Raw genomic sequence first — 14,237 nt, 5'->3', positions numbered from 1 at the left:
TCATAATTTTTGCACACAGTCTGAAATTTGGATTTATCTATATGGTGTTTGTTGAGTAATCAGCTATACTTTCATAAAAAAATTATTAACATTCAATAAACTAGAGAAAATAGCAAAAACTTGCTCAAATGTTGCGTCCCAGTTTTTATTTGGTTCAATTTATATGTACATATATTGCGAATTTTTCTTTTAAATCGGTCAAGAACGATTATTACTATATTTAGTTCTATATCGTCGCCTGGAAGATCGACCTATCTCGGCAGTCAGTTCGAAAACGCCCTATCTCAAAAACTTTTCAAGGAAGCCATATTTCAGAATTTACCTGAAACGCCCTATCTCAGATTTTGGATGAAGAACGCCGTATCTCCGAATTCGCTTCGAAAATGCCTCTATCTCAAGTGAAAATACATTGAAAATGTACTGAGATAGGGTATTTTTGAATCGGCAGCTGAGATAGGGCGTTTTTGAACTAAATTCTGAGATAGGGCGTTCTTCAATCAAATTCGAAGTGGACGTCTGAAGCTTTTCTGAGGTAGCGTGTTTCATGAACGAAAGCACAAAATCACGCGCTAACAAAAGAAAGAAAAAAAAGTAATTTTTTAGCTGTCGAAATCTCGACTGCCATTTTTGTTGTAAAAAGTAAACAACGACGAGAACCAAAGAACGTAAATCTATAAGAATAGACAACACGTTATAATTGTAGCGCGTGTTAACATCAGGAGCGTGCCGTCTCTTTTCGTCCAGATCAAAAAACGTATTTGGGCAAAAGAGAAGGCACGCTCCTGATGTTCACACTCGCTACAATTATAACGTGTTGTCTCTTCTTATAGATTTACGGTTCCGTTTGCGGAACAACGTTTGTTATAGCATGAAAATCATTTTTGCCGGAGAGGGTGCTGAAGTACGGTTCACCGTTCAGTTCGGCACATTTTATTTTGTTCTGAAGCAAACAGCTGATGATATTGTTGCCTACATACGATTTTTAGGGCAAATAACACATTCAATTCACTGCAAACGCATATTAAGGAGAATGCGGCAACCCGAATCATCAAGTCGTTCCGACAGAAAATCAAAATCAATTTGATTCGAACAAAGAGTGTTCAGCACATTTTTGTCGCGCTCTCAGTGAGACAAGTTGGGAAAGGAACGCGTAAAATTACTAACAAAAAGTGTCCGGACAGGAACGGTGAATCCGCCTTTACTTCTTTGCGAGAACGAAGAAAACCGCGTAATTGTTGAACGCATGAATAATCATTTTTGTTCGCGTACGCAAAAAACTTGCAAAGTAGGGGAAATTGAGAGAGCAAAGTGACATTTCATTTTGGGGGGAAGCTGCTGGTTTCTGCTGGAAAAATTTTTGCCAACAGGAAAACAGCTGATGAAAAACAGCTGGTTGGCATTTACGCAAATCACAAAATTGAATTTGATGGTTTGGAAGTTAAAAATTACAAAATGCGACTAATTAAACTTGTAAGAAATAAGTAGTTATTTGTTTAATCAATAAACTGTGTCAGTATAACACTTTGTGATGGCTTTTCGTACGTTTTAAATTTTACACTTTTGAATGTAAATAAAAATTATATCAGCTGTTCATCTAATTTGCAAGTTTCTGCAAATTTTCTGTTCGCGTACTATTTGTGATATTTTTCTCTTGTGAGAGAACAGCTGACATTTCGCCGGCATTTGGCAGTTGGTTGGTTTTTACTGGAGATTTTAAACGAACGCACCTATTAGGTGCGTTCGCGTAGCTGTTAATTGTTCATGTTTAACCAAAACTTACAAGTTTTTGCGTTCGCTTACGCAAAAAACTTGCAAAGTAGGGGAAATTGAGAGAGCAAAGTGACATTTCATTTTGAGGGGAAGCTGCTGGTTTCTGTTGGAAAAATTTTTGCCAACAGCAATTTGCTAACAGGAAAACAGCTGATCAAAAACAGCTGGTTGGCATTTACGCAAACCACAAAATTGAATTTGATGGTTTGGACATTTAAAATTACAAAATGCGACTAATTAAACTTGTAAGAAATAAGTAGTTATTTGTTTAATCAATAAACTGTGTCAGTATAACACTTTGTGATGACTTTTCGTATGTTTTAATTTTACACTTTTGAATGTACACAAAAATTATATCAGCTGTTCGTCTAACTTGCAAGTTTCTGCAAATTTTCTGTTCGCGTACTATTTGGGATATTTTTCTCTTGTGAGAGAACAGATGACATTTTGCCGGAATTCGGCAGTTGGTTGGTTTTTACTGGAGATTTTAAACGAACGCACCTAATACAAGGTTAGATAATTATTGACAGCCGCGGTTTGACACTCCCTTACAAAAGGTTGCATTTACGAAGGACAGAGAAAGGGGAAGAATGCAATCCCTTGTTGCGAAAATGGTAGTAGAAAAGTACGCAAAGTAGGCAATTAGTAGGGAAATTCCTTTTGTAAATTCTAATGTATTTGCAGGAAATCTTGTATTTTAAACGAAATATTGAACGAAATATTAATATATCTAAGTGAATTACGTAATTTATGAGCCATTTAGCTGTATAAAAACTGCAAAAGGACTCAAAATTAAAATAAAACTAGTATGAGATTTATGTAAACATCCAATTTAAAAACAATTTATATTTTCATCATTTAATGGGCTTCATATGCATATACAAATAAACATATTGCACAAAAGCTCATACTTTTATTTCACAGCAAAGCTACACTTTTTCCAAGTAAATTCTCAAAGAAGCAACACGGTGCCACTGCTAAGGGAGCGGTGCGAGAGATACAGCTGTCAGTTTATCGAACCTTGTATTATTGAATCATGCTCAGGATGTAACTATGTAATATTGATGCGCCTAAAAGATGCAGCGATTTCTATTCTCAAGTAACATACCTGATGACAGTACGAATGGCAATTATAATAAGGAGGTTAGAGTTTTTTAAACTATAATTTTTATTATACAAATTCTGATATAAATCATGTCATTGTGTTAATTTATTCTTAACCTTATGTGTCACAAGCAAAAATGAAGAAAATTCCAGTAAAAAGCCACCACCAAATTGTAAGCAACGAACAAATGTAAACAAACGGCTGATGTCAGAATCACCCAATTTTTTTCTAAATGCTATTATAACAGGCTACTGGTTTGTTGGCGTGATCTTGTATTTTTGATTCATGGGGTGTTTTCGAACTGGCTGCCGAGATAGCATAGATAACTAGATACGAAACTCTTTCTCGTGAGAGCGCTGTCAAAGTGTGTATTTTTTATATCATTTTCCAATAGAGCCACTGTGACGAAAACATGTGTGGGCATTTATTGAGAAGTTTATGGAGAAACTTTTGATTAAACAAGGGTTTAAAATGCGAGTGAAATCGTGTTTAGTTACAAATACTGATTTATAGCAATATTAAAAAATGCAGGCGCAATAAAACCACTGAATTCAAGGTGGTGCATTTCCCACACATCTAGTGGGAGCGGCAACACTGCATGTGTTTCGCACCAGCTGATTATCTGCCCAGGGATTGGCAGTGCTGCCAACTACGAAACGAGTTCCTGGGCGCGCTCTCAGATAAAAATGAGAGAGTTTCATATCTAGTTATCCATGGAGCTAGGTCTTCCACTCAGGTGACGATATGTACTCAATTAAAATTAACATGCAGATTTAACTCAACTCTGGCGTTGTATTGAGTGATATGATAAACTAAAGGGCTGACTATAATGTGAATAAGCTGCCGTAAACGACTGTCAGAAAATGAACGAAAAGTCTGTCAAATGCATTAGCAACGTAGTGTTGACTTTTAGGCGGCTATATTTTAATTACATTTGTTTTTTTATTTTTTCCCAAAATCACCAGAAAAAGTTACCAAACTCAACAAAAAATTACCAAATTTATTTTAAACTGAACCAAAATTTCGGAGCACTTTAAAATCCACATTTGTCCAGTTATGACCAAAGAACGTAGATAACAAGAAGGACAACTCGTTGTTATTGTAGCGAAAGTGAATAACAGGGGCATGCTTCTGGAAACGATTATAGGAGATATAACAATAGCTTGATAGCGGCAGCTTGTTTTAGATCACAAAGTTATAGTAACCTAGGAACGCCGAAGAACTGTTCGCCTTGCGAAACTTTCAGGATTACCTGGTATTTCTGTTAAAGGAAACGCTTACAGCCCATTTTCTAATGTAGAACTAGAACTTGTTTTGACCTATGTTACATGTAGGACTGAATCGAAAAAGTTATCAAGTTGGAAAATAATTCACCAAGCTACCAAATATGATAAACAAAGAAAAAATTACCTATTTCGGTAAAAATTTGTAAAGCGGTAACACTGCATGTGTTACATATGTACATACCCAAGAATGATAGAATACAAGATTGCGCCGATCAGAGAGGATTTTTGAGAATAACTTTTGTGTGACGTCACACTGGTGCAATTGCGAGAGAGAAATGCCAAAACGTGAGCAAGAATGGAAGAAGAAGAAAAAATGTCGCAAGGAAAATGTAAACAAGTTGCACCAGTGTGACGTCATGCAAACAACGATTCTGTCAAATTCGTTAAGAGAGGAATAGCGGTCCGAGATCGGCGCAACCTTTGTATTCTCTCAATCGTGGTACATACCCATGAACGAAAGACACAAGATCACGCCTTAAGGAAAGAAAGAAGTTATTTTCTAGCTGTTGAAATCTCGAAGCCATCTTTGTTGTAAGAAGTAAACAACGAAGAGAACAAAAAAAACGCGTAATTGTTGAACGAATGAATAATCATTTTTATTATGCAAATTCTTCTATAACCCATTCCGTTGTGTTAAATTATTCTTTATCTTATGTGTACACACGTTGTCACGGGCGAAAATGAAGAAAATTGCAGTAAAAAGCCGCCNTCCAGTTATGACCAAAGAACGTAGATAACAAGAAGGACAACTCGTTGTTATTGTAGCGAAAGTGAATAACAGGGGCATGCTTCTGGAAAGGATTATAGGAGATATAACAATAGCTTGATAGCGGCAGCTTGTTTTAGATCACAAAATTATAGTAACCTAGGAACGCCGAAGAACTGTTCGCCTTGCGAAACTTTCAGGATTACCTGGTATTTCTGTTAAAGGAAACGCTTACAGCCCATTTTCTAATGTAGAACTAGAACTTGTTTTGACCTATGTTACATGTAGGACTGAATCGAAAAAGTTATCAAGTTGGAAAATAATTCACCAAGCTACCAAATATGATAAACAAAGAAAAAATTACCTATTTCGGTAAAAATTTGTAAAGCGGTAACACTGCATGTGTTACATATGTACATACCCATGAACGAAAGACACAAGATCACGCCTTAAGGAAAGAAAGAAGTTATTTTCTAGCTGTTGAAATCTCGAAGCCATCTTTGTTGTAAGAAGTAAACAACGAAGAGAACAAAAAAAACGCGTAATTGTTGAACGAATGAATAATCATTTTTATTATGCAAATTCTTCTATAACCCATTCCGTTGTGTTAAATTATTCTTTATCTTATGTGTACACACGTTGTCACGGGCGAAAATGAAGAAAATTGCAGTAAAAAGCCGCCACCAAATTATAAACACAGAAGAAATGTAAACAAACGGCTAATGTCAAAGTCGCCCAACTTTTTTCCTAAATGCGATTATAACAGGCTACTAAAAGCTCAAACAGTCAATGACGTAACGTAGACGTAGGTTGACGCAGACACGATCTACCTTATGCGATTCGCGTGTTATCTAAAACTCACCACCGCATGGCGGTGACGTTGCCGTTTCTTCCCTCTCTCTCTATCAACAGTAAATTTGATATGCTGCTACGTACGTCAACCTACGTTTACGCTACGTCGTTGACTAACTGAGCCTTAAGAAGAAGGCGTGATCTTGTATTTTTGGTTCATGGTACATACATATGTACATACGAGTACAAACAGCTGACTCCGTATGGAAGGGCGACCCGTGTGCAGGTTTGCCAGATCTTGGCATGAGAAAACGTCCCTCTTGGTCTGAAAAAACGCCATTTCCTACCCAAAAACGTCTTTTTCAAATGTACAAAAAATTGTACTTATTAAACTTTTATTGTATACAAACTTGGTCGGCAACTGGTCGATGGGCGGTTTTGCAAAAACATCGACGATATGTACCTAAGGTATATTAAAATGTCATTTGTTAAATCTGAGATCAGATTTGTAATCAGCAACCCCAAAAAAACCACTGGAAATGAGTTTCAACCCTTGACAATGTTTAAAACGTTCAGTATCAACGTTTTAATTTTAGTATTTATTTCTTTTAATTTGATCGCCATATTGGATCCGCCATTTGGATCAGATTCGTAATCGGCGACCCCAAAAACTCTCGAGTGCCGGTTTTCGAACAAATCCAACCATTTTTTTTAAATGTGGATCGCCGTTTGGATTTTGGAAAACTGACTTCAGATTCCAAATTAGCAGCCCCAGAAACCCCCTGGTAAGAAGTTCCAACCTATGACAATGCGTAAATCGTTCAGTATCTACGTTTCAATTTCACTAGTCTCTTTTTGAAAGCTTATTTTCGGGCACTAGGCCTATTTTAACTGCCCAAGACAGGTATGTAATTAAGGGAATGTTCCCCAATAATACCAGAACACATGAAACCACATTTTAAGCTGCATTTTGACATGTCAAGAAAAAAAAAAATTGAGAACATCAGCGTTTTTATAAAAAACGGACCAGCTTGACCTCTAAGAAAACTTTTTTTTGCGAAATAAAAAAAAAACCGTTTCTCTTTTTTAATCACAAATATTAATAATTTGTGGTAGCGTTTATGAATTTCCAAAAAAAAAATTTTTGAATCACTCTAATATGTACATATAATATATATATTTTTTTTGTATATATGTACATACATATATTAATGCATATGAATGTAGTACATAGTATAAAGATCTGATTATGCATACTTCGCATAACTTCGCACAACCATTTGTACCAGTGCAATAAAAATGTAACTTAAGAAAATGTGAAGCAAAATCTAAACTAAACAGATCGCTAAGTTTTTAAAAATTCCGCTAATTTCTGGGTAATGGAGTACATAAAAAATACATACAAAGAACATACGAAATTACAATTTGCAGGTTATGGGAAGTTGTGCGAGGTTATGCGAAGATATGCGAAGCATGCATAATCAGACCATAAGTTTGGTTTTACCCGCTTTTGTCAACACGCGTGAATCACCGGCATGTCCGTCATTCGTTCGAACGAGTGCGATCCCCCCGAGCAAGGGCCGACGAAATCCAATGGCGGGGAAGAACCCATCTCAAATGGCTGTCTCATCAACACGATGAACAGCGAGTGAACAAAAGTTCATTTTTAATCGTGCATTTGATCGAAGTAGTTGTAAATTGCGCAAAAAGTGTCATTTGCGTGTAATACAGAAAATACAGTTGAAATATTAAATATTTCATTAATATTTCGATATTCTTTTCCTATCGCAATCAAGAAATAACGATGTTTGTATAATAAGTGCGTTCATTAGCAAGGGTAGATTAACGCATGGTGCTTACGCGTGCAAACATATTACATACAGTACATACATACATAAGTATATAACTGAATTATAAAAAATTGTAAAACAACCAGCATAATGATTAACGATTATATCGATATGGATACAAAAAGTATTCGCTATGTGAGTGAATCGTCAAACGCTAGCACAAGTGGCTATTCAACCATGTCGCCTGGGCATGCTAGTTTACAATCAACGCCACCGTCGCCCTCGCAATCTCCGGCATCTTTATTGCAGACTGAATTTTCAAATTTGAACTTACCCTCGGTGTCGCCTCAACCATGTTATGCCACATTACAAAATGCAACTCTGGTGTACAACAACCAAAATGTTCTTCCCTCGGCTCCAACAAACAACTACATTCACTATAATATTCCTGGCACAGGTATGCCTTCAACAATGGTTTCGTTAACACAACATCAATACGGTGGACTGCATCAACAATCTTCACAAATGTTGCCAAACCTTTCTGTGCCATCTGCCTCCACGATACCAACCGGTTTATCACATGGAAAATATCCTGCGGAGCTGCGAATACTAGAACATCCGGTCGAAAAATTTCGCTTTCGTTACAAGTCTGAAATGCATGGAACACATGGTTCGCTGAATGGCGCCAATTCAAAACGCACTCCTAAAACATTTCCGGAGGTTGAGCTTTGCAATTTTAATGGTAAAGCGGTGATACGTTGCAGTCTTTTTCAAACTAACCTTGAGAGTCCCCATTCACACCAGCTGGTTGTGCGTAAGGACGATACGGACATTTGTGACCCACATAATTTGATTGTTTCACCTGAGCGCGGCTATGTGGCGCAGTTTCAAAATATGGGTATCATACACACTGCAAAGAAATTTATATTTGAAGAGTTGTTGAAGAAAAAAATGGATCGTTTGAAGTTTGAGTTGGCCCGAAATGAGCTGACAACGAAGGAAGTACAGGAGCTACACAAACAAACGGAAAAGGAGACGAAAGAAATGAATCTTAATCAGGTATTTAAAAAGCGTGTAGTCCTTGAATTATTGAAAACTTTTTCAGCCTTTTCGAAAGTTTCGCTCGAAAAAATTCATCCGAAAATTTTTCATCCGCCCATAGTAAATACACGGGAAAAAAGGGAAAAGTGAACCCGTTCGGAGAAAATGAAACTCTTGATAAAGACCCCTTTAAAATGTTTTTAAATAATTTAATATATTCCCCGTCTTATTTTTATAGGTGCGCTTATGTTTCGAAGCATTCAAAGTAGAGGACGATGACATCACATACACGCGTATAGCAGCTCCAGTCTACACGAACCCCATTAATAATCGCAAATCGGCCCAAACTGGTGAACTTCGCATTTGTCGTCTGAGTATTGTTACAGGTAGTGTGTCGGGAGGTGATGATCTCATTCTTTTAGTAGAAAAAGTAAGCAAGAAAAATATTAAAGTACGATTCTACGAAACCAACGAAGATGATGAGATTGTTTGGGAAGCCTATGGAAAATTCCGTGAATCCGATGTACATCATCAGTATGCGATTGTTTGCCAAACACCGCCATATAAAGATAAAGAAGTAGATAGACCTGTGGATGTTTATGTAGAACTGGTGCGACCTTCTGACGACGAACGTAGTTATCCACCGGCAACATTCCGATACAAGCCACGCGATATCGTTGTGTCACGTAAACGTCGTCGAACCTGCTCGAGTGCCACTAGTAGCTCGGGATCAGGAAGTTCCCTAAGTTCCTTCGAATTACCAAAGCCAGTGCAGGAACAAACAGCTAACATAAAAATGGAAGTATCACAGACTCAAATGCAATATACAGACATGGGCAGTTCTCACTATATGAATCAGCCAACCATAAGTGAAGAATATGATAAAAACTTCCAAATCAGCAAATTGATAGGTAGCGATATATTCAAGGAGTGTATGCATATGAACTCGGAAGAGTTGGCCAAGATTTGTCCCACAGATTCGACGGACGCTATAGATAGTTTATATTCTGAACTTTCTTCAACTGGTACACTTGTCGAGGATGGTACATCCTCAACATCTCTGACAAATCGACAACTTTCCAGTGATATGCGCAAGATTTATGTGAAGTCTATATTAGGCACACAAGTGGATGTCCATACAAATAGTAATTTGGAGCGAATTTTTAAAATATTTGATGGAATTCGAACCACCAAGAATTTAGATCAAGATACGTTTGCCAAGGCTGCTAAAATGGTTGATGAAATATTTATTGAACATGCTGAAAGGAATGAATTGCGGGAGAGTATTCTACATGAGATCATAGTCAGCGATAATCCCAAACTCGTAATGAAAACCTGCCACATATTGGATTATTTCAAACTAAAATACCTATTCAGCAAAGTGCTAAATGCGCGCAATGAGAGTGCTTTACATACAGCATGCCTATACAATCGTGAAAAATACATTCGTCCCCTAATAGGGCTCGGCTGTGACCCAAATATTCAAAACACCTATGGCGATACAGCCCTACACATAGCTGTGAAAGAACACCACCAAAAATGCATTGAAAGTTTTCTCAACAGTGATATACAACCCGATTTGACAATTAAGAACGATGAAGGCTTCACGCCTCTTCATTTAGCAATTCGCCAAAACAACTATGATGTTGCTAAGAAATTATTGCAACACGATCGTAGTGCGGCGCTTGTTCCCAACGCAAAGGAGTGCAACAATGGTTTACATATGGCGGTATTGCAATCAAATTTTGAACTTGTCAAATTAATATTGGATACTACACAAAATGTATCGGAATTAATACGGGCATCAAATGCGGCAGGACGAACTGCCGGCGATTTAGCCAGCGAGCTGGACTCTAAGATGGGAAGCCAAATTATCACGTGGTTTGCTTCACTTGGTTACAATGTAGATTATGATAATCGTTTGGTCATAAAAGAAGAAGAGATGTCTTCATCTTCAAATGAAGATGATGAAGATGCTGAAAGTACGATCACTGTAACCAATATATCTGACGAAATTAAGGATATTGGAAAATTTAGAATAAAGGATGAATTCGTAGGCATGGGATTAGACGCTGGAGAATTACAGCGTGATAAGCTGAAAAATCAAGTACTACCATGCAATTTCGATGAATTATTGTGCGATGAAAGTAGATATCGTGCTCTTGCCAACGCTTTGAATGTACAAGATAAATGGAAGAGATTAGCAGTGCCATGCAAAATGCAGCATCTACTATGCTTATGGAATAACGCTGATGATATGCTGGAGTATATGCGCAAAAACATAGATTACGAAACGTTTGTGTCGGCGTTAGAGCTTATAGATAAGAAAATATTAAAATTACTACAAGAAGGATAAATACGGATATATGCACATACCATCCTACTTGTATCTAGAATTACGTTTATATGTCTAAATTATAGGTATTAGAAAATAAAATATACCTGCTTACGTAAATATTATGTATGCATTTCATACGTAGAATCATTCGTTTTCATATAAATAATGTAATTTTTCGTTACTCTTGAAGCTCAAATGCACATGCATGTTCTTTAACTTAATATATGTAAAAAGAGCTTAACTCATTTTTTTTTTGAATTGGCGTTGTATATAAGTCTGGATAATCTTATCCACTAAAAACTCAAGGTAATTCAAAACCAATTACTACAGCATTAAATTAGCTGCAGCCTTTCACAGCACAGTGTGCAAATGAAATTCATATGTAACTGCAAGATAAAATAGTGTATATATATTCATAAATATACAGTAAAGTCCAAGTTCAGTAAGATTTTATTGTATAGGAAGGTATAACCTGTTTGTACTATAAATGTATGTTATTAAATGTGTATGAACATACATATATAATTTATAAAGCTAACTTTGAAATTGTAATTCAATGATTAAGCAAATATGTACATACATTCATATGCATATTAACACATCTAGTTGATTTCCTCTGTTTAAGAAATAACGTATATTCTATACAAAATAAATTTTCATTTGCCTACTTAAGCTTCTCGCACAGTAAATATTTGTATTAGTACACATAAACACGTACATATGTAGTTCTTTCGTACTGAGATGCATAATAATCGTGTTTAAGCTTTTATATTTATATATATGTGTGTATTTGTAAAATGTGTTGCGCTTGAGAATGTCGTTCGTTGACACATATTCTCAATACTGGCATCCCATCAATCCGCAGTTTTACGGGGATTCACAGGCAAACCCCCCACATTTTATTTATGAAGAAAAATGTGAACAAAAACAGTTCCGAGAAAATATGTACATACTACACAAATACATTCATATGTACATTTAAATAGATACGTATGGGTGTTTCCATGCAGCCGTACGCGGCATTCGTACGCTTATGAAGTAACATAAATCTCTCAAAAATGGAAGTTACTGAAAAACATGATTACGGCTATGTTGCAACCCAAGGGTACTATGTTTGAGAAAGATATAAGCAGCCTCGAAGCTTTGGTGTGGAAAATATCCGTTCAAAACAAGGTGATAACGTACAAAACAAAAAAAGAAGTGGTTTTAAGGCACATATACACATCGTCGTTTAAAGTACAAAACCGCTTATCAATAAAATGCAAAACCGCGTATGTGAATTATGTAAATTATCTTCTAGAGAGTAAAAACACTCATCTTTCAAAATGGTTCTCTTTTTTTTTATAAAGCAATCGCATACCTGGCCAGTATATTTCAGGAAAAATGGATAAGGATTGAGCCAAGAGCTTGTGTGAGCAAATCCAATTTTTGGCAGCTAATACCAGTTACGCGGTTTTGCAGAATGACTATACGCGGTTTTGTACTTTAAACGACGATATGTATATACGAAAGTCTGCGAATCATGGGAGTTTTTCTTTTCTTTAAAAATTCCTAAACTAAGCTAAATAATGTACCTTTACGATCCTTCCATTTTGTAATAGAAATTATCTCTGGTTAGTTTTTATTAAAAAAAGATTTTACCCCCATACAATATTTTTACTAGTAACACATACCAAATTAAATTTTTAATTTAATTTTTTCATTTCTCCACCGTTTCGCGTTTTTAAACCCTTTTTCCGCCATCTGAATACGAAATCCGCAGATTAGTGTTAACCAGACATTGAGTAACCGGCCCTTAATGTTATAAATCCGTTTGAACTCATTTGATTCCATTTTCGGTTTACATTTTCATGGAAAGACCCATATGCCAGTATACAAACGTAACTGCAAATACTGATACAAATAACAAATACAAATATATGTAAACATGTTCAAATACGTACAGCTAGATACTTTGATTTTATTTTTGCGAAACACACGATTGCGGTTACATTATCATTTCCTAGAACTGACTTTTTCGCTATTAGTCTTTATTCGCTGTTTATCAATGCCGTGGAGGTTGCTCCACTCTGGCATCGGTAAATCCCCTCATTGAATGTACTCGTTCGTTTTGTGATTGCTATGCATTCTGCAGTTTATTGTTGGCGCTGTTTTGTCCGACCAAGTACATATCAGTAAAGTTTTGTAAATCCCATTTCAAGAGTGGATGAGACTGAGGCGCACTTACATACATCAGTGATCGGACTTCTACCACAATGTGGTAGATCTGCCACTTTTTTTATCATCTGTCACATCTACCACATATTCGCGTTTTTGAGTAGTTTTATTTTTGCTTGACATAATTCTCTTAATTTTAAGAGAAAACATTGTCCAACACTAAATATTAATACAAGATTCCGCATTCCCGGCGACTATGAAATTTCTCAAGCAAAAGTAAACAAAGCCGAATGGGAGGATAAAATAGACTTTAAAATAGTAAATTTTCTCAGTAATCAATTTTTCGACGGAAACGCGGTTTTATTGTGTTAAATTGAAAAAATATGTGATTTTTAAAAAGAATTAATAGCGAAAATGTTAAAAAATGGCGATTTTTGTGAAAGTATTAGCAAATTTAAGTGCATCTAAGGTTACTAAGGCGTAGTTTACTTTTACTTGAGAATTGACAAAATCGGAAAATCCCAATTAGATGTTTCTGGAACGTGCCACATTTGTTCGCTACTTCGTGATGTGATAAAAAGAAAGGCTGGCAGCACATCGCAAGGTTGCAGAAACCTCTTAAAAAGGGCAAAAATTGCCAAAACTCAACGCAATTTTTAGTAACTTCATTTATTATACTAAAATAATTTTTTTTAGAGTCTAATTAAAAAGTTTGCCATTTAGGCGAAACCTTGCAGAATTTTTTAAATTTTTATACAAAGTTTGATCCAAACCCAGAGATCTACCACATTTTTTTTAAATCTAACACATTTTTTCCAGATTCTACCACACAGAATTGTTTCGAAGTCCGATCACTGACATACATATCGTCGTTTAAAGTGCAAAACCGCGTATCAGCAAAATGCAAAACCTCGTATGTGAACTTGTAGAAATTATTTTCTAGAGCGTAAAAACACTCATATTTCAAAATGGTTCGCTATTTTATAAAGCAATCGCATCTCTGGCTNAATGTCAGTTACGCGGTTTTGCAGAATGACGATACGCGGTTTTGTACTTTAAACGACGATATGTGTATATTTACGCACATATTTCCGTTAGAAAGTTATTTCAACTTTTTTTTTTAAATATGCAGTTTGCCAGGCGGAAAAAGATTTCTTTTAGCCTAAAAATAAGCTGTGCAAAATTTTATTCGAATATGACAACTCTAAGTACTTGCACGTTGCATTTGAAAATTTAGCAAACCATATACAGT

The 14,237-nt window shown here is 36.0% G+C and overlaps 2 protein-coding genes across 3 annotated transcripts in view; both read left to right on the top strand.

Annotated features, from left to right (window-relative positions):
• Nmdmc (NAD-dependent methylenetetrahydrofolate dehydrogenase) overlaps positions 1–14,237 on the top strand; it is a 26,534-nt gene that overhangs the window by 1,472 nt on the left and 10,825 nt on the right. The gene's annotated exons all lie outside the window — the stretch shown is intronic.
• Positions 6,997–10,972, top strand: Rel (nuclear factor NF-kappa-B family member relish). Its single transcript, XM_017617778.1, has 2 exons — positions 6,997–8,508; positions 8,729–10,972. The coding sequence occupies exons 1-2, from the start codon at positions 7,600–7,602 to the stop codon at positions 10,844–10,846; spliced, it is 3,027 nt and encodes a 1,008-aa protein (XP_017473267.1). The 5' UTR covers positions 6,997–7,599; the 3' UTR covers positions 10,847–10,972.

Source organism: Rhagoletis zephyria, unplaced genomic scaffold, assembly GCF_001687245.7.
Source record: "Rhagoletis zephyria isolate East Lansing unplaced genomic scaffold, Rhagoletis_zephyria_1.1 Rzeph_scaffold_01486, whole genome shotgun sequence".
Classification (NCBI taxonomy): domain Eukaryota; kingdom Metazoa; phylum Arthropoda; class Insecta; order Diptera; family Tephritidae; genus Rhagoletis; species Rhagoletis zephyria.
Note: the sequence above shows the minus strand (reverse complement) of the source record. Positions and strands in the feature narration are given on the sequence as shown.

Bases quoted from the DNA above. Each gene is read 5' to 3' on its own strand.
- Rel (XM_017617778.1), top strand. From the start codon at position 7,600: ATGATTAACGATTATATCGATATGGATACAAAAAGTATTCGCTATGTG. The intron at 8,509-8,728 runs GTATTTAAAAAG...TTATTTTTATAG, and splicing joins AAGAAATGAATCTTAATCAG to GTGCGCTTATGTTTCGAAGC.